The sequence below is a fragment of the Mustela putorius genome, unplaced genomic scaffold, assembly GCF_011764305.1.
Source record: "Mustela putorius furo isolate JIRA1106 unplaced genomic scaffold, ASM1176430v1.1 tig00537227_pilon_pilon_pilon, whole genome shotgun sequence".
NCBI lineage: Eukaryota > Metazoa > Chordata > Mammalia > Carnivora > Mustelidae > Mustela > Mustela putorius.
The window spans coordinates 38,795,233-38,818,842 of record NW_025422368.1 but is presented as its reverse complement, the minus strand read 5'-3'; the positions used below and the strand labels follow the sequence as shown (position 1 = coordinate 38,818,842).

At 45.4% G+C, this 23,610-nt stretch overlaps 1 protein-coding gene and 1 long non-coding RNA gene across 8 annotated transcripts; one reads left to right on the top strand and one right to left on the bottom strand.

The window, feature by feature from the left end:
- Positions 1-1,142: 1,142 nt before the first annotated feature.
- On the top strand, positions 1,143-23,604 carry PHC1 (polyhomeotic homolog 1). 7 transcript variants are annotated; one of them, XM_004752521.3, is made up of 15 exons: positions 1,143-1,295; positions 4,262-4,419; positions 6,433-6,543; positions 7,543-7,623; positions 8,195-8,344; positions 8,941-9,096; positions 15,051-15,546; positions 17,022-17,809; positions 18,606-18,753; positions 18,999-19,210; positions 19,798-19,909; positions 20,574-20,700; positions 20,918-21,068; positions 21,540-21,771; positions 22,604-23,604. In XM_004752521.3, the coding sequence occupies exons 2-15, from the start codon at positions 4,306-4,308 to the stop codon at positions 22,756-22,758; spliced, it is 3,033 nt and encodes a 1,010-aa protein (XP_004752578.1). In that variant the 5' UTR covers positions 1,143-1,295; positions 4,262-4,305; the 3' UTR covers positions 22,759-23,604. The 7 variants fall into 7 exon arrangements, with proteins under 7 accessions (XP_004752578.1, XP_004752576.1, XP_004752579.1 ...); XM_004752519.3 differs by lacking the exon at positions 1,143-1,295 and adding an exon at positions 2,413-2,609 and having other exon boundaries at positions 8,965-9,096; XM_004752517.3 differs by lacking the exon at positions 1,143-1,295 and adding an exon at positions 2,417-2,609.
- LOC123390055 lies at positions 10,188-17,024 on the bottom strand. Its single transcript, XR_006604711.1, has 3 exons — positions 16,343-17,024; positions 15,559-15,641; positions 10,188-10,226 (listed from the first exon to the last, which is right to left on the bottom strand). It is a non-coding gene; the product is annotated as an uncharacterized LOC123390055 (long non-coding RNA).
- Positions 23,605-23,610: the final 6 nt, after the last annotated feature.

The following is a 23,610-nucleotide window of genomic DNA, read 5'->3' as shown; positions in this document are numbered from 1 at the left end:
TCTTTGTTCTGTGCACGGAAGTAATCCAAGCTTCCAAAACAGGAGGCGGTACATCCTAGGTGCTCTGCGAATATTTCCTGAATATTCACAAGACTAGGAGAATTAAAAACTGACAAACTGCTATCGTAAATAAAATGACAAAGGCTACTGCCTCATCCAGTGTTTAGCATCCCCAAATACAGCCCCATTGTTCTGTTCTCTTTATGCCTCTTCCCTTATTTTTGTCGTTCTCTTTTACATACACATTTAAATCTAACAACACACACGTACATAAAATCCCTGAAACTACAGACCTAAATGTGTTATTCAAAGCAAGTCTTATTGCGGGGCTGCTTTTAAATGAACGTCAACTCCTAATGGGTTCAGCTTTTGAGCAGCCTTCTTTCCCGCCTTCTCGGAGTTGAGGTGAGGGATTAAACAATCAGCATTCTCTCTGCAATTCCTCAGTCATCCCCCCCCCATTCTCTCCTTTCCTCGGCTTAATTCCCTTTCCCAGTCTGTCGTTTCTCTTAGGGTTGTGGCTTCGCTTTCTCCCTCTCTGCTTGATCGTCCCTTTGATCCTTTCTTTCTATCCCTTATTCCCAGAAGCTCCAGAAAATACCTCCTTTTTTTCCCCCCCTTTTCACGTCACTTCCCTCCCTTCTCGCATCTCCTCGGTGAGAGCGAGGTCCCCACTAGAGGCCAGCACTTTCTCAGTTTCGTCCCTCCAACCGGCGTGCAGAACTCGGAGAGAAAGAAGGGAAAAAAAGAGGAGAAAGAGAGCGAGAGACGGGGGGGAAAAAAAAAACCCAACAAAAAACCAACCCCGGGGCCTGGAGCGCAGAGGCCCGGGAGCGGCGTCGTCATGGCAACGGGCGCCGGCAGGAAACGAGGGACGCGCGGGAGGGAGGAGGGGGAGGAGGGCGCCGAGGGGAGGGGAGGGACGGGGGAGGGGTCCAGCTGCCCCGGAAGCACCTCCCCGCCAGCCCCCTCCTCCAGCCCGGCCCGCAGCCCCCGGCCCGCAGCCCCCACCCTCTCGGCCCGGCAGGAAGTGACAGGCCCGGAGCGAGCCCCGGAGGCCTGGCAGAGCCGCGGCCGGGCCCGGACCCGGAGCCGCGGGAGGGGCGGGGAGCCGCGGCCGCGCCGGGCACCTCCCACCCCGCCCTCGGCGCCCCCGCCCCTCCAGGAAGGGGAGGAGGAGAGGGGAGCCCGCCGCGGAGGCCGAGCGAGCCCCCCGCCCAGCCTGGCGACTGGGGACCCCGGCACATGAGGTGGACGCCCCCCGGGAGCACTTGGGTGCAGAGCCAGGCGCGAAGGTACCCGGGCGGCCGCGGGTTGGGGAGGGGCAGGACCTCTGGGGGCTTGGCTGCTCGGGGATGTTTCTTCAGCCACCTCCGTCTGTAACGCCCCAGGTACCTCCCCCAGTTTCTTTCCCTGCCTACCTCTGCGCTTCGCTCTGCCGTCCTTCGGCACTGTCTGTCCAAGTCTTCTTGCTATTCATTTCGCTGCGCTGAATGCCGTCTGTCCGTCACCCTAGTTGCTTCTGACTGCTCATTTTCTCATTCATTTTTCCTTCTCTGACTTTGGTCCTCCCATCCAAGCATGCTGTCTGATAATCCCCTGCTTTTTATGGTCCGCTTGGTCCCTCGGTCTCCAATTCTTGACTTCTGTCTGTCTCTCTCCTGCTTGTCTCCCGGCTATCAGTAAGCACATTTCCCTGCTCACTTGGGTCAGTTCACTCCTGGCTCCACTCTATCTGTCCCCTTCCCCTCGGTGTCTTTGATTCCTCTTTGGAACCTCATTTTCATCAAGGTTCTGTATACAACAAGGACCCCTGGGCGCTTACTATCCCTATTCTCCAGATCACTTCCATTTCTTTGGCACAGTCTTCCCCAACAAGCCCCCACTCCCTTCTCTTGCCGCCTTCTGTGTCCCGTACTTTCTACAAGACAGAGTTTTAGGTTTAGGGAAATTTATTTCCTCCAACTCTTGGCTCAGTGAACCCAGTCGCAGGTCCACTTAACTATCTTTTTCTAGCTGCCTTCCAGAGGTCTGTGCTCCTTAACCACCCAAACTGACCCAATGAACCCAACCCCGCCCATACACACTCAAATACTGCCTTTCAGGGTGACAATAGTTTAGCGATTGTAGGCACCTCTGTGGATCAGCTTCTCACACTTACTCTCCTGAGGTAATTCTGAACATTTAAATGCACTGTACCTCCCAAACCTTTTGTTGTTTTCATTTTCTGTATTTAATTGTGCAGTCCCAACGTTGATCACAAGTGAATAGATCTGTGTGCCTCGGGTCCAGGACTCCTGGTTTTGATGTCAGTTTCTCCTGATTTTATTACTTAAGCCAGCATCTTTCCATCTCTATTTTCATTTCACAATCTGGAAAAAAAAAAAAAAAAAGACTTCCATTTTGGGGGAGATGTGGGGTCCTACAGTATTAGCATTTTCACCTACGAATGTAGGAGTTAATGTCTCCTCTAGCTAAAGAAGGGGTCTCTTCTGTCTTACTGTCTTTGAGTACAGTAAACTAAGTCCATTGATCTATACAACTATGCCATGCTGCCTCTAATCCTTACCCACTTTTTTTCTTCACATGCTGATAATGAGGATTCATGGGTCTGTATCTGTTTAGTGCTTTGATACTGTGGGAGAAGATAACTATAGAGTTGAAGCTGATATGATTTCTCCTGTGTTATATTCCATGTTTGCAGTGACGTTTGCTATATCTAAATAAAACTGAAGAGATGGGTTGAGTACGTGGGGGATAATGATGCGATCAGATGATATTGGGAACTGAATAAGAAATCTCCCCAACTCTGTTTCCAGGGCCAAGCGGTTTGATTTTATTTACTTTATTTTGGATGTAATTATTACGATAAATCCATTGTGATAAAACTGTTGACAGGCCTTAGCAGAAATTCTGGTTTGATGTTTACATTCCTAAACCAAACCAGTGCTTTGCTGACCTAATATTTCTAGTGGCCCTGTGCCTCTGGAGTAGAGAAGGTAGTGTCTACGCCCAACAAAAGAGGGGAAAAAAAGAATGAACAAAACCCCTCATTGTCATTTAGTGTTATTTGGAGGCATATTTCTTCTTGCTTCTTTTCTCCTGTCTCTGCTTGGTTCCTAGCAATGTCTTCATGTCTTTTGGCAAATTTTAGTGTAGACCGCAGAGAGTAAACTCTGATTACTAAAGTGAAAAGTTTAGTTTTACTTTCTTGAAGCCTTTCATTGCTGTGTATTTAATATGTTAATGCCTGATAGTCATTTGTTAAAATGATATATTATATTCATTTGTGAAGGCTTTTCTGCAAATGGGGGAACTGAGGGGCTGGCAGGGAAAGTGATGTGCCCACAGTGTTTTTATTAGTAGCCTGAGCTGGAATCAGGCAGCTATTTTGGCTGCAGACTAGCTCTCCTACCTCCTAGTTTTTGTTTTGTTTTGTTTTAAAGTTGTATTTAAGTAATCTGTACACCCAGTGTGGGACTTGAACTCATGATCCCAAGATCATGACTTGCATGCTCTTCCCACTGAGCCAGTCAGGCGTCCCTCTACCTCTAGTTTTATGACTTTCCATGATGCATTTAACCTATCTGTATCTTGAGCCCCTTCTCCATAAAACGAGGACAGTGAACACTCAAAAGAAATGACACTGCCTTAATCACAGCCTTTTTTTGTTTGTTTGTTTGAGGAAGCAGCACGTATTAATGTAAAGACTTGATACCTACTAGGATAACTTCTTTAATCTCGGAAAACCTCATTTCTACAATTATAAGATGGGGACAATCATATTTACCTCAAAGCACTATGAGAGGTAATGGAGATGAAGAGCCTAGGCCAGCGAGAGGAGGCACCTGGTGGCTTCTCAGTGGTAGCCATTGTTAAGGTGATGTTGGTACTGATGTTGCAGGTGCAGATAAAAATGAGAAAACAGTAACTTTTAAGCAGGACTATTTTAAACTGTTACAAATGCTATGGGAATGTAAGGTAGCCTTAGTATTATGGTCTTACATTCTAGCCACTTGATATTTAATAGACAGTCATGAGGGATCTGTAAAGGTTTCTTTTGAGACACTGGATAGCTTCAAAAGATGGTATAGGAAGCATGTGGTTATAAGTGTGTATTGCAGATTTGGTAGTTAAAGAAGCCCAATGAATCATGGATAACAGAGGGAAGAGAGGAAGAGTATTAGATAACATGAAAAATAACAGGAAATATTAGTTTGAGATCAGGTGTGAATTTTAATCCTTCGCTACTTCCATCTAGGTCTTGAGTCAGAGCAACAGCTTTTGGGACCCTGGACCACTATCATGGAGACTGAGAGTGAGCAGAACTCCAACTCCACCAATGGGAGCTCCAGCTCTGGGGGCAGCTCTCGGCCCCAGATAGCTCAGATGTCACTGTATGAACGGCAGGCGGTGCAGGTGAGGCTCAAGAGTGAGGGGCTGTGATCTGTGAATATTGGCTTCAGGTGGGCACTGGTGCTGGAAGATAGCCGCTCGTTGTTCCTTTCCAGCAAACTGGGAGAGTTGAATTAGGTGATGACTAACGTCCCTTCCAACTCTGAGAATCTTAGGAGTTTACAATAGTTCAAGCAAGCAGAGAATGAGATTCAGTCTTCAAATCATGGTTTTTTTTTTTTTTTTTATACCATTCAGTTCATATAGCTAGAGTTTAACTAACCGTTTCTTTTCGTGGATTGTCAGGTTTTTAACCTTTTGTCTCTCTTGTAAATCATCCTGGACAAATAGTAAATCCCATGCTTTAAAAAATCTTGGGAATGGGGCATCTTACTCAAAATATCTTGGTTGCTAGAATAACCACGCACAAAATAAGAATAGTTCTAGTTATTATGGAATAAGAATACAGTAATAACCCAAAGGTGACACTCAAACTGCATTACCAGCATCATCTTTATAAACATTTATGTGTTTGAAAATGCCAGTTATTTGAAAATATTACTTGATAAAATCTTTCACAAGCCACTATTTACTCTATTTTTCATCATTTTCAACCACTTGGGGCTCTGTCACCTTTGTGTCCTAGAACATGGTCTTTTGTGTCCCTAGAATTGTGTCCCTAGAATATGATCTTTATTTTTTTCATTCATTTTTTTTTTTTCTTAAAATTTTATTTGCGTAGGCGGGGAAGGAGGGAGGAGGGCAGGTGAGAGGGGGAGGACCAGGCGACGACTGGGGACCCGGCCAGGGCAAAGGCTGGGAGAACAGCGATGGGGGCAGTGTGGGGAGGGCAGGACCTGGGCAGGGCTAGGGCGGGAAGGGCAGCTTTGGGGACCGAACAAAGGGAAGGCAGGAGCGAGGGAAGGGGCGGTGCGGGGTGAGGACGGGGCAGAGGTGCGGCAGGGTGGGAATTGTGCGTGGCAGGGTGGGAATTGTGCGTGACGGTTAGGAGATCCATTTATTTTTAAGTAGGCTCCATGTTGGAGCCCAACCTTGGGCTTGAGCTCATGACCCTGAGATCACAGACCTGAGCTGAGATCAAGAGTTGAATGCTTAACTGACTGAGCCATCCAGGAGCCCTGTTTTTGTTTTTTAAAGATTTTATTTATTTGACAGAGAAAGATCACAAGTAGGCAGAGAGGCAGGCAGAGAGAGAGAGAGAGAGGAGGAAGCAAGCTCCCTGCTGAGCAGAGAGCCCGATGTGGGCTCGATCCCAGGACCCTGAGATCATGACCTGAGCCGAAGGCAGCGGCTTAACCCACTGAGCCACTCAGGCGTCCCAGGAGCCCTGTTTTTAATTTTTTTAAGTAAGTTCTATGCCCAGTCTGGGGCTAGAACTCACAACCCCGAGACCAAGAGTTGCATATTCTACCAACTGAGCCAGCCTGGTGCCCCTTCTCTTTATATTATTTGATGTCCAGTTTATTTTCAACTTGTCTAGTCCAGTTCTTTTTCTTGCTATGTCATTTTGGGAATTCCATTCCATTTTGGGAATTAAGAGTTCATGTGAGTTACATTGCTTATATTCCTTTTCTTTGTATACAAGAATAGAGAATAACAGAATTAATTATTTCTCCACTTTTTTTTTTTTTTAAAAGACTTTATTTCACAGGCAGAGATCACAAATAGGCAGAGAGGCAGGCAGAGAAAGAGGAGGAAGCAGGCTCCCTGCTTAGCAGAGAACCCTATGCGGGGTTCGATCCCAGAACCCTGGGGTCATGAACTGAGCCGAAGACAGAGGCTTTAAACCCACTGAGCCACCCACGCACCCCTGTTTATCCACTTTTTGAAGACTATGTGAACTTACATGTTCTAATATAAAAATGGGCAAATCAGATGTTGATTTAGCCACATTCCCCATCTCCCTTTGTTTTTCTTTTTCCCAATTGTCCCTTTCACCTTATCACAGTCATTTGCATAGAATAGGAATTAGGAGTGATTCATTCTAAGTGGGTTGATCCTTTCTTTTCCTTTTAGGCTTTGCAGGCACTGCAGCGTCAGCCCAATGCGGCTCAGTATTTCCACCAGTTCATGCTCCAGCAGCAGCTCAGCAATGCCCAGCTGCATAGCCTGGCTGCGGTCCAGCAGGTGAGAGGTCAGCAGCTAGCTGGCCCAAGAGGGAGGGGATGGGCACTACAGGTGGGTTAGGGCATACTGTTTCCACTGCTCCTGCCACTCAGGCTAGAATCATAGTCTTTTCTTTTGGGGGTTGCAGTAGGAATTAGTAGGTAGAATGGCTGTGTTCCAGAACTGCACTGTCCAGTTTGGCAGCCATTAGTCACGTGTAGCTGTTGAGCACTTAAAATGTGGCCAGTCCATATTGAGCTGAATAGTACAATTTGGATTTCAAAGACATAGCGTAAGAAAATATAAACTATCTCAGTTTATAGTTTCATTTCAACATACATAAGCCACAGACACAACCGCCATTGTTCCAGAGGTATGTTGAAATGAGATACATTGGCTTGAGTAAAGTTTATTTCTCCTGTTTCTTTTCCCTTTTTTACTTTTTATTTTTTAAAATTTTATTTATTTGAGATTGAGAAAGAGAGCAAGATAGAGTGAGCACAAGCTGGTGGGGAGGGGAGAGGGAGAGAAGCAGGCTCCACACTGAGCAGGGAGTCCCAGGGCAGTACTTGATCCTGGGACCCTGGGATCATGACCTGAGCCAAAGGCAGACGCTTAACTGACTGAGCCACCCAGTTGCACCTCTTTTCACTTTTTAAAAATGCATACTAGAAAATTACTTATGTGGCTCACATTGTATTTGTTTTAGACAGCCCTGGGTTAGACATATGAGTGACTCATGATTATGATCTGATCAAAGGTTGTTCTTCCACCTAAAAGAAAGTGGGAGGAGGGGGCAGAGTACCTGATTGCCCCAGAAGGGTTGTGTGGGAGTTATTAGGCTGGCATATGTGGTAATGTGAGGGTTTTGGAGATAGGGAATATGCTTTTCCTTGTTCCATAGTATAGCCTCTGGCTTTTTATCTGAACTCTCTATTACATTTTGTGCCTGTGATTCCAAGATTCAGTCTTTTCCTCCATTGTCTCTGCTCTTTTTTGTTTTCCTTTCCCCTCTAACAGGCCACGATTGCTGCCAGTCGGCAGGCCAGCTCCCCAAACACCAGCACTGCCCAGCAGCAGACTACTACCACCCAGGCCTCAGTGAGTAGTACTGGGTCTCCCCACTGAGAGGCTTCCTTCCCTGGGTCTCTGGGTGGAACAACCTTGTGTATTGAGCTGTGAATGAAGAAGATCGCTCTTAAGTAGACAATATTAGTACAAGGGAAACAACTGACCTGAGCCTATATCAGAGTCTCAGGGAGGAGGTCTAAGAAAGGAGAAAGAAAATCCTGGGGAAGAAGAGAGGATGAAAAAGGAAGGCGACTCATCTCTGGACCTTTTAACGAGGCGTGAAGTCTGTTCCATTTTGTTCCTTTTCCCTCTCAGCTAGTAATGTTAGTAGTTAGGTTAGTGGTTAGCAGTGGTGGCTAGTGGTTAGTGGTTAGGGACTAGTTTCTTTACTTTGGTACCACCTTGCAGTAGTCAGGATGACAGTTATGGTCAGGAAGGTATTCATTTGCCCCTGACTCTGAAAATGAGATCGTCTGTTCTTAAAAAAAGAAGAAAATGAGATATTCTGTTCTTGACTGTGTCCCTCTGCATTTGTCAGTGATGTGCATTTCTTTTTACCTTTCCAAAATCCTTAGTTTTGGTTCCTTTCTGTACCACACAGATCAATCTGGCCACCACGTCAGGCGCCCAGCTCATCAGCCGATCGCAGAGTGTGAGCTCTCCCAGTGCTACCACTTTGACCCAATCTGTGCTACTGGGGAACACCACCTCCCCACCTCTCAACCAGTCCCAGGCCCAGATGTATCTACGGGTAAGCCACAGACACAACTGCCATTGTTCCAGAGGCATAAATGTTGTGCCCCTGGCAAAGACTTGAGTGAAAGCTGTTTGATTTAAATATGGTTGCCCAAATATGGTAAGATACGCTGATGGACTTTCTGGGCCTTACCTATCTCTAGAAGTGATGCTTGGTATTCACAGGTAGCCTGCAGATTGAATTGAGATCCTAAGTGAGAAGGTGTTTGCCTTAGTATTTTTGACTGAAGTAGTGTCACATATAATCTAATCTTTAAACCTGTGGTTCTAGTACCCAAATTCTAAGTGTTATCTCTTAGCCTGTCTACTTACTACACATAAATACTTGCTCTAAAATCCTCATTGTCTCAACTTCCTTGATGTTTGACTCTTTGATATCAATCTATAGTTTTATATACATTCTAGGTTTCCTTCTGGATGATTCATTGCATATGGAGAATAAGGGTCTCCTGGGTTGGTGTGGAAAGGGGCAGGGCTTAGCAGTTTCGTATCTTCTGTTTATTTTGTCTTGTGGTCCTTCCCTTCCATTTCTTCTTTCTTCTTCTCTTGTTCTCTTTCCTTTGCTCTTCCTCTTCCTCCTCTCCTTGCCAGCCACAGCTGGGAAACCTATTGCAGGTAAACCGGACCCTGGGCCGGAATGTGCCTCTAGCCTCCCAACTCATCCTGATGCCTAACGGGGCGGTGGCTGCGGTCCAGCAGGAGGTGCCATCTGCTCCATCTCCGGGAGTTCATACAGATGCAGATCAGGTCAGTGGCAACCACTTGACCTGCGGATGGGCACTGGGGAGGATGAAGGGAACCACCACAGACCAGGGCCTACCCTGCTATCCCATGACGACTTCTCAGGGTTCTTATTTTTTCTCCCCTTTTCTTCATTTCCATAGCACTCGAATTCCTTGTAACTTTTGAGTTATGTGCGTTACAAAGGGAGGTGAAGTTGACTGAAAACAGCCCTGTGGACCTGGGAAGCCTTATTCTCAATCCAGGGCAGATGTCCTTACATTCTTTTAGACCTCCATGGCTCAGTTTTATTCAGGAGGTCTTAATTCTCTTTCTTTGCAGTGCTCTCTTAGAGTAAGGGATGGCTGAGGGAATTCTGCAGTTAGGTAGATGTGAAGCCCACCGGGCTGTTGCAGGAAGGATGTTTGTGTCCTTCTCTTTATGAGTCACTGTGGCTGCTGACTCTCAGTGGTCTCTGTGCCCAGGAAAGTGTTCCTCACCGTTGCTTTCTGTGCCTTACCCCCAAACATGGACACGGATTTCATGCCTGAAGTTTTGGCTTCTTATGATGGAATACAAATTGAGATCTCATAATAACTTTTTTCATTCTCTTAGTTTATCAGTTAGCAAGTAAATAGTGAGTTTGAGCTCTTTCTACTGATGTGCTCAGATATATACTAGAAACTTGGGAAGCTTGAAAAGAAAGACAAGTCAAGTCTTCAAAGATCTTAGAGAACAAAGAAGTACAAAGACCTTAGTGCCCAAAGGAGTCCAAAGTAAATGGTCCTAACTCAGAGTGACACATGAGTTTAGAGAAGAGTTGGCTGCATTCCTGCTCAGTGACTTTTGGGATACTTGAGCAGATTCTTGAAAGATTGTTACGATTTGATTTGGAGTTAGAAGAAAACTGGAGAGAGAACAGTGTGTGTAAAGCCATGACTTGTATGTGACTGAATTGGGGATGAGTGGATAAAGTGGAGACAGCACACCTGATGTTAGAAAAGGTCATTGTCAGGGGCGCCTGGGTGGCTCAGTGGGTTGAGGCCTCTGCCTTCGGCTTGGGTCATGATCCTGAGGTCCTGGGATCCAGCCCCACATCGGCCTCTCTGCTCAGTGGGGAGCCTACTTCCTCCACTCTGCCTGCTTGTGATCTCTCTCTGTCAAATACATAAAAAAAAAAAAAAAAAAAGAAAAAGAAAAAGAAAAGGTCATTGTCAGGGAGAAGTCTGAAAGCCAAATAACTTTGTAGGTAGCAGGGGTCATGGCTGGCTATTGAACAGCAGATTAATAGGATAAGGACAATACTCTGGAAAGAATCATCTAGGAACATGTGCCTGGAGAAGAAAGAGAAGTTAAGGAACCTAGTAAGAGATTCTTGGGGCTCATTTAGTTACTAGGGTAAAACATTCTTTTTTTTTTAAGATTTTGTTTATTTGACAGACAGAGATCACAAGTAGGCAGAGAGGCAGGCAGAGAGAGGAGGAAGCAGGCTCCCTGCTGAGCAGAGTCCGACTCGGGGCTCGATCCCAGGACACTGGGATCATGACCTGAGCGGAAGGCAGAGGCTTTAACTCACTGAACCACCCAGGAGCCCCAGACATTCGTTTTAGACTATGGTAACAGCGTCGGGATCAGAGGATGAGGTTGAGACTGGTTTCATATCCAGTTCTTTGATTCATCCATCTCTTTACTCATCAGATACTTGAGTGTCAATATATGAAGGGACAGAGTAGTGTTTGAAAATAAGAATCTGATTCCAAGTCCATGACTTCCTGTGTGACCTAGGCAGACGGCTTAACATCTTTTTGTCGGTTTCTTCGTGTATAAAATAGCTGTTGTTAAATACCTACCTTGGAGTGTGTTGAGGATAAATGAGTTAGAGATGACATATCACTGAAGTGCCAGACATTAAACAAAAATCACCCGAATGGCTTAACAATTGCTTCATTAGAAAGTACAGAGTGCTTTGAAAACACAGGAGGAGACCTAATTCAGCCTTGGGCTTGGGGTGAAAGTTGAGAAGACCGCCCCGAGGAGGTGACATTTAAACTGAGTGTCTGGTGAAGGCAAGGAAAGAGAGTGGTGAAGCCAATGGAAACCTAATGTCCAAATACCCCTTGAATCCAAAGAGGAGGGAAGGAGCTTTATATATTTGAGGACTTGAAAGAAGACCTACATGCTTGGAATTTGGCAAAGCAGGATGGAGATGGTGCTGGGGAGGTAGGAGAGACTTCATCTTACAGGGCACTGGGGACAGTGTTTAGGATTTTGGGCTTTATGCGAAGGGTGATGGGACATTATGGGAGGATTTTAAATTTGGAAATCACATGGTGGGGTTTGAGGCTTGTTCATTTGTTTGTTTAGAGACTATGTTGGGGGCGTAGTGGCTCAGTGGGTTGAGTATCTGCTTTCGGCTCAGGTCATGATCCCAGGGCTTTGGGATGGAGCCCGGCATGGGGCTCTCAGCTCGGCCGGGAGCCTGTTTCCCTCTCTCCCACTCCCCCTACTTGCATTCCCTCTCTCACTGTCTCTTTCTCTGTCAAATAAATAAGTAAAATCTTAAAAAAAAAAAAAAAAGACTATGTTAGCTCCTCTGTAGAGAATAAATGGAAGTGTGTGTGAATAAATGAGTGTGAATCTAGGGACAACAATTTAGAGGAAAGATGGTGTTTGGGTTAGGCAGTAACAATGGACATGGACAGAAATGAATAGATTTGAGAAAAAACTTAGAAGATCTTTGAAAAAGGAAAGCTGATTCAGTTGAGAGAGGTGCCAGGGACGAGATGTGACAGCAGTGAGGTGACAGCGTAGTGTGACTAGAGAGGTAGAATGTTGGAGAAGTGGACTTATGGTGAGGTTAACTTTTGTACACCGCTGTCTTGGATGTGCTTGTGAGTCACTGAGGTCAGCAGTTTTAGATAGTTGGTGCTTGAGAATAGAGAGAAGGTCTGCATGGAAATCAACATTCAAGAGTAGACACAGGATAATGGAAGTCAAGAGAGCATTTGGCATTGCTTAGGGAAAGGTACAGATTGATATGAGAAATGGAACCCTGAGGGTTAGGACTACTTCTTGGAAAATATAACAGCTCAGGGTCAGTAGAGGCTGATGAAGTGGCAGAGGGGAGTAGAAAGTGAAACAGGAAAATCTGGATTGTGTAGTGTCATGAAAACAAGGGAGCAGAACGTTAGAAGTGGCAGGGAGTCCTCTGTCAAATGTAGTAGAGAGGACAAGAAAGAGTTACCAATATGGACAGAGAACCATTTCAGTGGAGTTTGGGGATTGGGGGATTGCAGCCAACTAGTATCACCTGAGGAATGGCTGGATAGTGAGAATAGATGCAGTGAATGTAAACAATTATTACCAGTTTAGCAATCAAAGGAAAGGGGGATGAAGCGGGGGGTTGGGAAGTGGGCTTCAGGTGTGATTGGAGGGTGCCTTAGAGGGGAGGTTGAAGAGACAGGAAGGAATTGATAGCACAAGCTCCTTGAGAAGAAGGAGAGCTGAGGCCCTGAGTGTGGAGAAGGATTTGATAGGAGGGCTGATAGAGGGGAGAGCCGGGAAAAGGTGGTGGTGGGGATTCATGAAGGGGATTATAGATTTGGTGATGGAACTGCTCACATAATGGTTTTATCATTTCTGCAGGGGTGATGAGGAAGAGGGGGAAGAGCAAGTGGTTCTGAGATATATTGGGAACTAGGAAAGTTTTGAGTAGTCATTATGGAAAGCTGATTGGAAACAAACTATATAAATGTCGTATCACATTAAGTGCTCCAACACCCCATCCTGGTAATTCCTGTAAAGCTCTCTCAAAAGCTCTCACCTCTTTACTCCTCGCCTGAACTCAGGTTCCTTGTATTTTTCACCTGCATTATTCTTCTAGTTTTCTAATTGGTCTCTTGACTTCAGCCTTGTCTACCTCTAAGCATCTTCCATATTATCTTCAGAATAAGTTTTTTCAATAAGAAAATACATGTTGTTCCTAACGTTATTTTATTTTTTTAAATTTTTTTTTAAAGATTTTATTTATTTATTTGACAGAGAGAGATGACAAGCAGGCAGAGAGGCAGGCAGAGAGAGAGGAGGAAGCAGGCTCCCTGCTGAGCAGAGAGCCTGATGCGGGGCTTGATCCCAGGACTCTTGAGATCATGACCTGAGCCGAAGGCAGCGGCTTAACCCACTGAGCCACCCAGGCGCCCCCTAACGTTATTTTAAATGGTACTTCTGGTGTGCTGGGTTTTATAAGTCATAATCCTTGGTTCATGATACCTCCCAGCAGTGGTCCAATCATGGCCCAATGTTATTTACTTACTATGTTTTAATGATGTAATAAGCATTCCCCAGCTCCACCCACTGCCTGCCCCACCTATGGTAACAATCATTCTGATTCCTAGGTTCATCCTGCCCTCTGTCCCTTTTTCTATAGTTTTATTGTGTTTACATGGGTTTTTCAAAAGTACTTCTTATTATGGAAAATTTCAAACTTATGCAAAAATAGAAAAATACATGAATCTCTGCACACCTGCTAACCAGCTGCAATATTTATCAACACACAGCCTTTCTCTCCAGACCATTTCCCTCCACTGTGGATTATTTAGAAGTAAATTCCAGATACCATATGTTCTATATATTTTATACACACACACACACACATACACACACATATTTGTATTTAAGTGTAGAAGGTCTTTGTGCTGTATGTAATTTGGGGGGAATACTTTCTTAATAGCTTATTGTCAAGATCCATCTGTATTGTTGCATGTCGTTGTATTTTATTAATTTTGATTTCTCTGTAGTATTGAATCATGTGAATATACTGTGGTTCATTCATCTTCTCTTCTGATAATGGCCATTTGGGTTGCTTCCAGACTTCCATTAACTGAATAGTGCTGCTGTGGACTTCCCTACACATGCCTCCTGTTGCTACAGGAGCAAGAGTTGCTCCTGTAGAATTCCTGGATCAGAGGGTGTGTGAATGTTTAGCTTTAGGATAGGATGCCAAACCGTTTTCAAAGCAGTTGTACTGATTTACACTCCTGTAAGCAGTGTTTAAAAGAATGTAGTGTTGTAGTGTTGTACACTACAGCTGTAGTGTTGATGATCTTTATTCTGATTAATAGTCTTCAGTGGCTTCCTGTCATTTGAAGTGCTCATCAGTCTTCTCTTCATATTTCGGAATACTTACTCTATCAGGCACTGTGCTAGATGCTGGAAATACAACAATGGGGAAGACAGACTTTCTGTTCCTCATTTGAACACACATTTCTACCTCCCCAGCCTCAGCCTGTCTTCCTAGCTTCATTTCTTGCTACTCCCTCTAACTCACCCCAAACATAATGAAATATTTATAATTTCCAAAAATGCTCTGCTCTTTCTTCACTCGAAGGTCTTCCAAGTGTTGTTACCTGTGTCTTCAAACTTCACTTTCCCTCTCACCCATGGAGTCTCAGATGAAACAAAAGACTTTTAGGAAGTTTTCCCTGGTCTGAGTCTATCTTTCTCCTTTGTGCTCCCATGGCACTTTGTGTATATCTCTGCATAGTATGACAGGTTTATTGGTGATTTTCGTGTCTGTCCTTTCTGGTAGAAAGTACTCATTAAGAGCAGGGACATTCTTTCGTCCCTGCATTTCCAGTATCCAGTGTACTACTGGAAGCATAGTAGGGTATTTGGTCAATGTTGAATGAATAAACAGAAGAAAGGAAAATTTGAGACATTTCGAAGGAATAAATGAGCGAACTTGCTGATAGATTTGATAGTGAATGAAGGAGACTAAAAGTCAAATAGGATTCAAGAGTCCCTCCCCGGGTGACCGGAAGGACTTCAGTGTATGTAATTGTAAAGGTAAGGGGACAAGTTTTGAGGGGGGCTGGGAATATCTGTAGCTGTCTTCACTGCTTCTGAATCGGTCACAGACATCTTTGACCTTCATGCTTCCTGTTCCCCTCTTCTCAATATATCTTTTTCTTCTTATCTTTCAGGTGCAGAATTTGGCAGTGAGGAACCAACAGGCCTCAGCTCAAGGACCTCAAATGCAAGGCTCTACTCAGAAGGCCATTCCTCCTGGAGCCTCCCCTGTTTCTAGCCTCTCCCAGGCCTCTAGCCAGGCCCTTGCTGTGGCTCAGGCTTCCTCTGGGGCCTCAGGCCAGTCCCTCAACCTCAGTCAAGCTGGCACAGGCAGTGGGAGTAGCATCCCAGGGTCCATGGGGCCAGGTGGTGGTGGCCAGGCACCCGGGGGCTTGGGTCCATTGCCTTCCTCAGGAATGGGTGGGGGTGGGAGCTGTCCCAGGAAGGGCACAGGAGTGGTGCAGCCCTTGCCTGCCGCCCAAACAGTGACTGTGAGTCAGGGAAGCCAGACAGAAGCAGAAAGTGCAGCAGCTAAGAAGGCAGAAGCAGATGGGGCTGGTCAGCAGAATGTGGGCATGAACCTGACACGGACAGCTACACCTGCTCCCAGCCAGACCCTTATTAGCTCAGGTAAGCTCTCACCTCTCACAATGTCATTATTCTCTCAGAACTTGTTTGAAATCCTCAGAGTACTTTCTTTGCCATTTATCCTGCTTCTCTGGGTCCTGGAGTAGTGGAAGGAAAAAAAAATCACATCAGCCTTTATCAGATTAGTCCAGGGAGAGAGTAGTAGGACAGGTAGCAGAAGCAGATCTCTGTTTCTACAAGGCAGCAATCTGTACAAATTGCTTTGTCCCCTTCTTCTTAGGCCCTGAGTCTGTCAGTTTATCCATCCCACCCATTCATTTACCCAGTTCTTACTGGGTATTGCCTACTGTGTTGTAGGAGGTGTTAGGGATGCATCTTTTTTTCTTTTTTAGTTATTTTTATTAACATATAATGTATTATTTGGGGATGCATGTTTGAAAAACAGATTCCTTGTCCCCATGGAGTTTATGATTTAGTGCAAGGGATGACTTTTCTCCTTACTCTGTTTAATGATGATTAGTTGGACCAGGGTAGAGTGGAGAGGGTCTAAGTGCCTTAGAGCATTCAGGACTAGCAAACGGTTTAGTATAGTTAACTGTGATCATCTGATCAAGGATAAGGATAAAAAAAGGAATAAATAATAATAACTTCAGATGGTTTATAGTTGCTTTTAGAATGTGGTTCGGTATAGTTAGAAGTGCGTACCTCACTTGGTAATGTTTATTTTTACCTGCCTTGTTTCTGGCACTTCGGTTGTTGCTCTGTTTGGATGATTTGCTTACAAAAAAAATGAAGAGTTAATCACCAGCTGTACTACTACCACCTAGTATTTACATACCGTAGCACTCTGTTTCCAAAGTGCTTTCATGTTACATGTGCTCTCTGGGTGATCTGGAAGATGGTGTGTCTTGGCTTCACCTGCAGTGGAGGAAACTGCATAAAGGCTGGGCCTGCAGCCGTTGACTCTTATGCCTTCTTGTAGGTGGTGACCAAACTGATGAGTCTGAAAAACCCAGGCATTCGTGGGAGGATGTTTGAATCTTTACCTTCGTGGACATTAATTCTCTTAGTGACCATTGAGTCTTTATCATGTGCCAGGCATGGGGCTGGGTTCTAGGGATGTAAAAATGAATAGAGCAAGGACTCAACCCTTGAAGAACTCAGTCTAATCATAAGGGAGATGGGCCAGCCATTCTCCTTTGCTGTGTCAAACTATCAGGATTTAGTGTAGCAAAGAAAATAAAAGTTAGATAGCTTCAAGAAATTACCGAGGACTGTGAAATGATTGGGCAAGGGACTTCTTCCTTGGAGGTGCTTCGCTACAGAGAGAGACTTGGTTATGTCTGACTCAGAGGCGAGAGTGTGAATGAAGTGATCTCTTGGGTCCGCCAGGTTCAATTTCCCTTCGCTGTGTGATCCCAAAGCCAAGTACACCTTGGAAAGGTGATTTCCCTTTCAATTTGTAACGATGATAATTTTCCGCTCTTTTTTGTTCCACTCGGGGCGCCCCGCTGTAGCCACCTACACGCAGATCCAGCCCCACTCCCTGATTCAGCAACAGCAGCAGATCCACCTCCAGCAGAAACAGGTGGTGATCCAGCAGCAGATCGCCATCCACCACCAGCAGCAGTTCCAGCACCGGCAGTCCCAGCTCCTCCACACAGCCACACACCTCCAGCTGGCCCAGCAGCAGCAGCAGCAGCAGCAGCAGCCGCCGCCGCCGCCCCCGCCGCCAGCTGCCACACTCACTGCCCCTCAGCCACCGCAGGTCCCACCTACTCAGCAGGTCCCTCCTTCCCAGTCCCAGCAGCAAGCCCAGACCCTGGTGGTCCAACCCATGCTTCAGTCTTCACCCTTGTCCCTCCCGCCTGACCCAACCCCCAAGCCACCCATCCCCATCCAGTCCAAACCACCTGTAGCACCTATCAAGCCTCCTCAGTTAGGCGCTGCTAAGATGTCAGCTACCCAGCAACCACCACCCCATATCCCTGTGCAAGTGGTGGGCACCCGGCAGCCTGGGACGGCCCAGGCACAGGCTCTGGGGTTGGCACAGCTGGCCGCTGCTGTCCCTACTTCCCGGGGCATGCCCAATACAGTGCAGCCCAGTCAGGCCCATTTGGCCTCCTCGCCACCTTCATCCCAGGCTGCCGGGGCCCTGCAAGAGTGCCCTCCCACGCTGGCGTCTGGGATGAGCCTCGCTCCTGTGCAGGGGACAGCGCATGTGGTAAAGGGTGGGGCTACGACCTCCTCACCTGTTGTGGCCCAGGTACCTGCTGCCTTCTACATGCAGTCTGTGCACCTGCCGGTGAGTGAGGTCTTGAGTGGACTTGGGGCTCAGTGGACATAGAGCTTAACTTAGGAGGGGAGTAACGAGTTCGGAAGGTTGAGATACTTATACTTATCATTTTACCTTCATTACTTCCTTAGAAGCCCCATCTCCAAATACAGCCATACTGGGGTTAGGACTTAGGAATTGGGTGGGGGAGGGGAACCACAAACATTAAGTCCATAACAAATAGATAATTAATATGTGTGGGTGAGTGAGCATGGCGGGTGAATATGGTATTGTACCAACTGCTCTGTGAATCATCATATTGTTTTATCTGTAACAACTATTTGTTACAAACTGTAACACTTAAAAGATATTGGTTTGTCCTTTTGTAAGAGAGGCATTGATGGAAGGTTAAGATACTGGTATTTATTTGTTCCTTTTGTAGGAGAGACATTACTGTGTATAATAATCTGTACTTCACACTGCTTGATTTGCTCCTGAAATCATTCTGGGTTTTTGGATCTGTACTATTAGGTCAAGATAGCCCTACTCACTTAAGTTGGTCTTTAGAAAAACAGAGGTTCTCGGTGGAGCCATAATGAACTAGAATCCTGAGGTGTAGGTCAGGACTAAATGTGACATTTTCTTTTGTCCTGATGTAGAAGATACACTTCTTGGGAATGACCGGGAATTCTAGTGTACCATGGGAAGTATGCAGATTGGGTAATCTGGAACCAAGAACGTTTTCACTGATAGTATGGTGGTCACTGAGGTTCCTTATATCCTTCATTCATACATCTTGGTTTCTTTCCTGTTTTTCACTATATAGAGCAAACCCCAGACATTGGCTGTCAAACGCAAGGCAGAGTCTGAGGAGGAGAGAGATGATATCTCCACGTTGGGTTCAATGCTTCCTGCCAAGGCATCTCCAGTAGCTGAAAGTCCAAAGGCCATGGAGGAGAAGAGCAGTCTTGGAGGTAACTGACTTCTGCAGTGTGATTTGAGTGCAGAGATTAGAGAAGTGTTCTGAGTGAGCTCAGAGCTAAATCTGGTTCCATAGAAGATGACCCTGAACTTGGTGGACCAATGGGTAGATCCAAAAACAGGGACTCCAGGGTGAATGATCAAAGGTGAACATGTATTATTGTGGAAGATCAGACTGGCTTGGCTAATAGATGGATCAGTTACGTCATCCTTTTATCTGTTCCTTAATCTGTTCCAGAGAAAGCTGAACCAGTGACTGGTGTGAATGCTAGTACTCCAAGCAGTGAACTAGTAGCCTTGGCTCCTGCCCCAGCTGCACCGCCCCCTACACTAGCCATGGTGTCCAGACAGATGGGTGACTCAAAACCCCCACAGGCCATCGTGAAGCCCCAGATTCTCACCCACATCATTGAAGGCTTCGTTATCCAGGAAGGAGCAGAGCCTTTCCCGGTGAGGGCAGGGCCATAAGGTGGGACTTTCAAGTGGGGACTTGGTCTGATTATTATCTTTCCAAAGTTCACTAAAATTAAATCTCGGAACTATTTAATTATTGGAGAATGGTTCAATTCTATTGTTTGTGTAGTTAATTGTGGAGGAGGAAGGGAAGGGGGAAAGGAAATAGTATGTGTAGACCAACAAATGCAAATGTTGGGAAGAGGAGAAGAGAAGGAAGAAGCTATAATGTTTAGTTACACAAACTAGCCTGTCTCATAATGAAGAAATTTGTGGTAGAGAAGTTAAGGGACTTTTCTAGATATCAGGAGTTGCAGAACTAGGCCTAGAATGCAGGTGTCTGCAACTTTGGAAGGAAAAGGACAAGCTAGGATATCAAGTTAGGAACATGTTTTTCAGTGGCTCATCTGAAAAGAGCCAGGTAGGGCCTCTTGATTGCCATGTTGAGAAATGTTTCTCTAAACCAGACGTGGCCATTAACTCTGAGAACCAGGCAAAGACATGGCAGTGAGAAATACTGGGGAAAGTTATAGAGAAGCAGAAAGGAATGAGGCTAACTTAACTGTAAACTTTTTCTGGCACAGGTGGGTTGTTCTCAGTTACTGAAAGAGTCTGAGAAGCCACTACAGACTGGCCTGCCAGGGCTGAATGAGAATCAGTCAGGGGGCCCCTTGGGAGGGGATAGCCCATCTGCTGGTAAGTATTTATTTAGAGACCCATCTGGGGAAGGAGGCTCAGGGAGATAGAGGTGTTTGAGCACTCAGTGTGAAACAGTAATTATTTAAAGTGGGAGTTATATGAAGTCTAGCCACATGCAGGAACTGTATTAAATATCAAAATGTATAGAATCACACAAAAGGAGTTCCTTATAGAATTAGGGTAATTTTATCAAGCTAACCTCTCGAATTATTTATTCTAAGTATGTATTTTTCAAAAGATGATGTAAAATAGGATATTTCTAAATTTCCATTTCTCATTTTAGGTTTTATCATTTATATTAAGGGCTCTTGTTTATATTACTCCCACTGCTTTTGTAAACTTGTGTTGGGAGATGGATCCAACATCTTTCTAGTTAGTAATTAGTTCCTCTCTCCTATTCTAAAATGCAGTTTTGTTGGCAACCTGAGAGTATAAATTGGGATCAAGTTAGTCATTGAAGATGGAAACTGGGCTGGTTTAAGTCAGGAAGGCCATGATGTTCCTGAAGGATGTGTCTTTATGGTTTTGGATTCTGAACTCTATGTTTTAGGGATTCTGAATTAGGTTGTATAGGTCTTGAGGGGCAAACCCTGAGAGTAATTAGCCAGCTGTGGGCCTAATGATGGCCTGAGCTGTGGCGGGATCAGCAATAGCTCCCCAGGGATGCGTTATTTTCCAGAGCTAGATAAGAAGGCGAACCTCCTGAAGTGTGAGTACTGCGGGAAGTATGCTCCTGCTGAGCAGTTTCGCGGCTCCAAGAGGTTCTGCTCAATGACCTGCGCTAAGAGGTACTGTGGGCACCTGCCCCTTCCTTACCTTCAGCACCAGTTCCTCCATCGAATAGCGGGCCCCTTCCCTAGGATGACCTCATAGCTGACATTCCCTGTCTTCACTTTCGTGTTCTTCCCCAAGTCAGTTCTTAAAATACCAACTCCCACGTAGCCATGGCTAGCCCGGTGGTCTCCTCCAGCACCGCTGACACTCCGTATATGCCCTGACCTGTAGGTATAATGTGAGCTGTAGTCACCAGTTCCGGCTGAAGAGGAAAAAAATGAAAGAGTTCCAAGAAGCCAACTATGCTCGCGTTCGTCGGCGGGGACCCCGCCGCAGCTCCTCAGACATCGCTCGTGCCAAGATCCAGGGCAAGCGCCACCGGGTGAGCTTCCGTTGCGTGGCCAGCTACTTTTAAAATGGTCCTTCTTCCTTCCTCATTCCCTGCCAGGCAGTTCCTTTGCCCTGATAAAAGAGTATGAGACCAGAACTCTGAGTTCTGTATTGATAGCATTCGTCCAGATTCCAAGAGATCGTGACTCCTTGTCTCTTCTCAAGTGATTACTGGGTCATGTACACATTAATCATTATATCACATTATATTTGACAAAATCTAGATTGATTGTTGGAAGAAGGGGTCAATCAAGAAAGTGATAGTTTATACTTGGAAGTTACTTGAAGTTACTTGAGGGTGGACTAGTGACTCCGGGCATTTGCAAACAAAGTACAGTTTCTTCACTCTAATACTAGTTTTTGCTTTGTGCCTAGTATTAACCCAAACCCCGTTGGCTGGGAAGGGGTGAAGAAACGTCCTGACACTGTTCATGACCTCATGGCTTTGTGTTGTTCTCTGTAGGGTCAAGAGGACTCTAGCCGGGGTTCAGATAATTCCAGTTATGATGAAGCACTCTCTCCAACATCTCCTGGGCCTTTATCTGTGCGAACTGGGCATGGAGAACGTGACCTGGGGAACCCCAATACGGCACCACCAACGCCAGAATTACATGGCATCAACCCTGTGTTCCTGTCCAGCAATCCCAGCCGTTGGAGTGTAGAAGAGGTGTATGAGTTTATCGCTTCTCTACAAGGTATTGAGGGCCTATCCAGGAGAACCCAGATCACATACAGGTTTACTTTTCTTTAGGTTATCCCACATGGGCCTTTGTGATAGGGAACAGAATGGACTTTTTAAGCAGTAGGCACTTAAGTATGGTATGGCAGAGGTTCTATTCTTCATATTTCCACAAAGTAACTTGCACACACCCTGGTTTAATTTCCTTTTGGGTTGATTGTCCTCTACTATGTCAGCAATCTTGCAGTGTTTGATTTTCACTTTTCTATTTACCAGTAATTTTTAGATAAAGTGTAGTTTTTATATGTGATTTTTGTGACACCTGTCATGGATAAAACACTGTTTCCACTAATGGGATTAGGAAAGTAGGGACCATTGTTATCCCACACTCTTCTAGGCAGGATTGTTTATAATCTCTTCTTGACAAAGGATGGTTCTCTCCAGAAAAGAAAATCAACCTACCCTTTTTGCCATTTGTCTGAACCCTGGGCTCTTAAACAGAGAGGTCATAAAGGCTCTGAACTTTGATTTTTTTTTTTTGCTAGTGTAAAAGAAAACATATGATCTAGCTCCTTCCCTTTTCTCCCTCAAGCTAGTTGAATGGTTTTTTCTGTGATTGAACAACTTTGTTATTCTTTCCTCTTGGCTTTTTTAAATAGCCAGTTTCTCAGATTTCATTTTACTTCCAAAGCTTGCCACCCCAGACTTTTATATTCCTGAATTTAGGATGAGTACATTGGGATTAACCACTACTGGATTCCCCTTTATTTCATCTTCAATTCCCCCTCCTGTCCTCTGTATGTACGACCACATAGTTTTTCATATGTATTCCCACCATTTCCTTCTAGGCTGCCAAGAGATTGCAGAGGAGTTTCGTTCCCAGGAGATTGATGGACAGGCCCTTTTATTACTTAAAGAGGAGCATCTTATGAGTGCCATGAACATCAAGTTGGGCCCTGCCCTCAAGATCTGCGCCAAGATAAACGTCCTCAAGGAGACCTAAGGTGGCCCTCTTGCACAAACGAGCCTAAGGCAGACACTCTCCACTGTCCAGGTTATAACCTGGTACCAGCAGACTTTACAGGGAAGAAAGAGCTGTTCCAATTACCCGAATCTTCTGTAGAGGGGATTACTGAGACAGGGAAGAGAAGTGCAAGAATTGGTTGCTGGTGCTACATGGCGGCAGCTGTGACATTTTCCTCTGATTCTACCTTATTTTTAAAAATCATTACAGTTCTTACTTTTCTCACCTAATCCAATCTTTATAAAAGCAGTCTAGAGAACGAGGACTGCTCAGCCTTATCCTGGAGTGGAGGATCTAGCCAGGGTCTCAGCTCTCCAAGAGGAGTAGACAGTACCATATGGTAAGGCAGTGGGTGGGACATAGGTGTGCCTCAACAGTGGGAGAGAGGGTTTCTCTAGCTTGTGTGACACAAATAGCGACATCTGGTACCCCCTCTCTTCCCTCTGGATTGCCCAACTGTGGCTGGGGCCCAGAGATTTCTTTGTCGTCGCTCCCTTAGTACTGAACGTTTTCTCCTGCATCTGTGGCAGGCTCCCTCGCTGGTGCAGAGACTTGGTGGGTGTCATTCTGATTTGCTGCAGGGGCTAAAAGGTGTGTGGCACACACATGGTTGTCATTCTTTTTGCATCCCCCTGCTCCCTTCAGTTTCTCTGTTGTCTCCTGCCCTGCCTTTCTTTTCAACTCCAACTCTGCTCTGTCCTATAGCTTTATTAAAACGGGAGTGTGTGGGGCTGAGGTCAGGAGTATAAGTACCTACCTTAGGCGCTATTCCTTATACAACAAAAATATTAAATATTTTTTTCCTTCTCTGTAAAAGGATAAAAATTGGTT

Bases quoted from the DNA above. Each gene is read 5' to 3' on its own strand.
- PHC1 (XM_004752517.3), top strand. The intron at 18,754-18,998 runs GTAACTGACTTC...AATCTGTTCCAG, and splicing joins GGAGAAGAGCAGTCTTGGAG to AGAAAGCTGAACCAGTGACT. The intron at 20,701-20,917 runs GTACTGTGGGCA...CCTGACCTGTAG, and splicing joins TCAATGACCTGCGCTAAGAG to GTATAATGTGAGCTGTAGTC.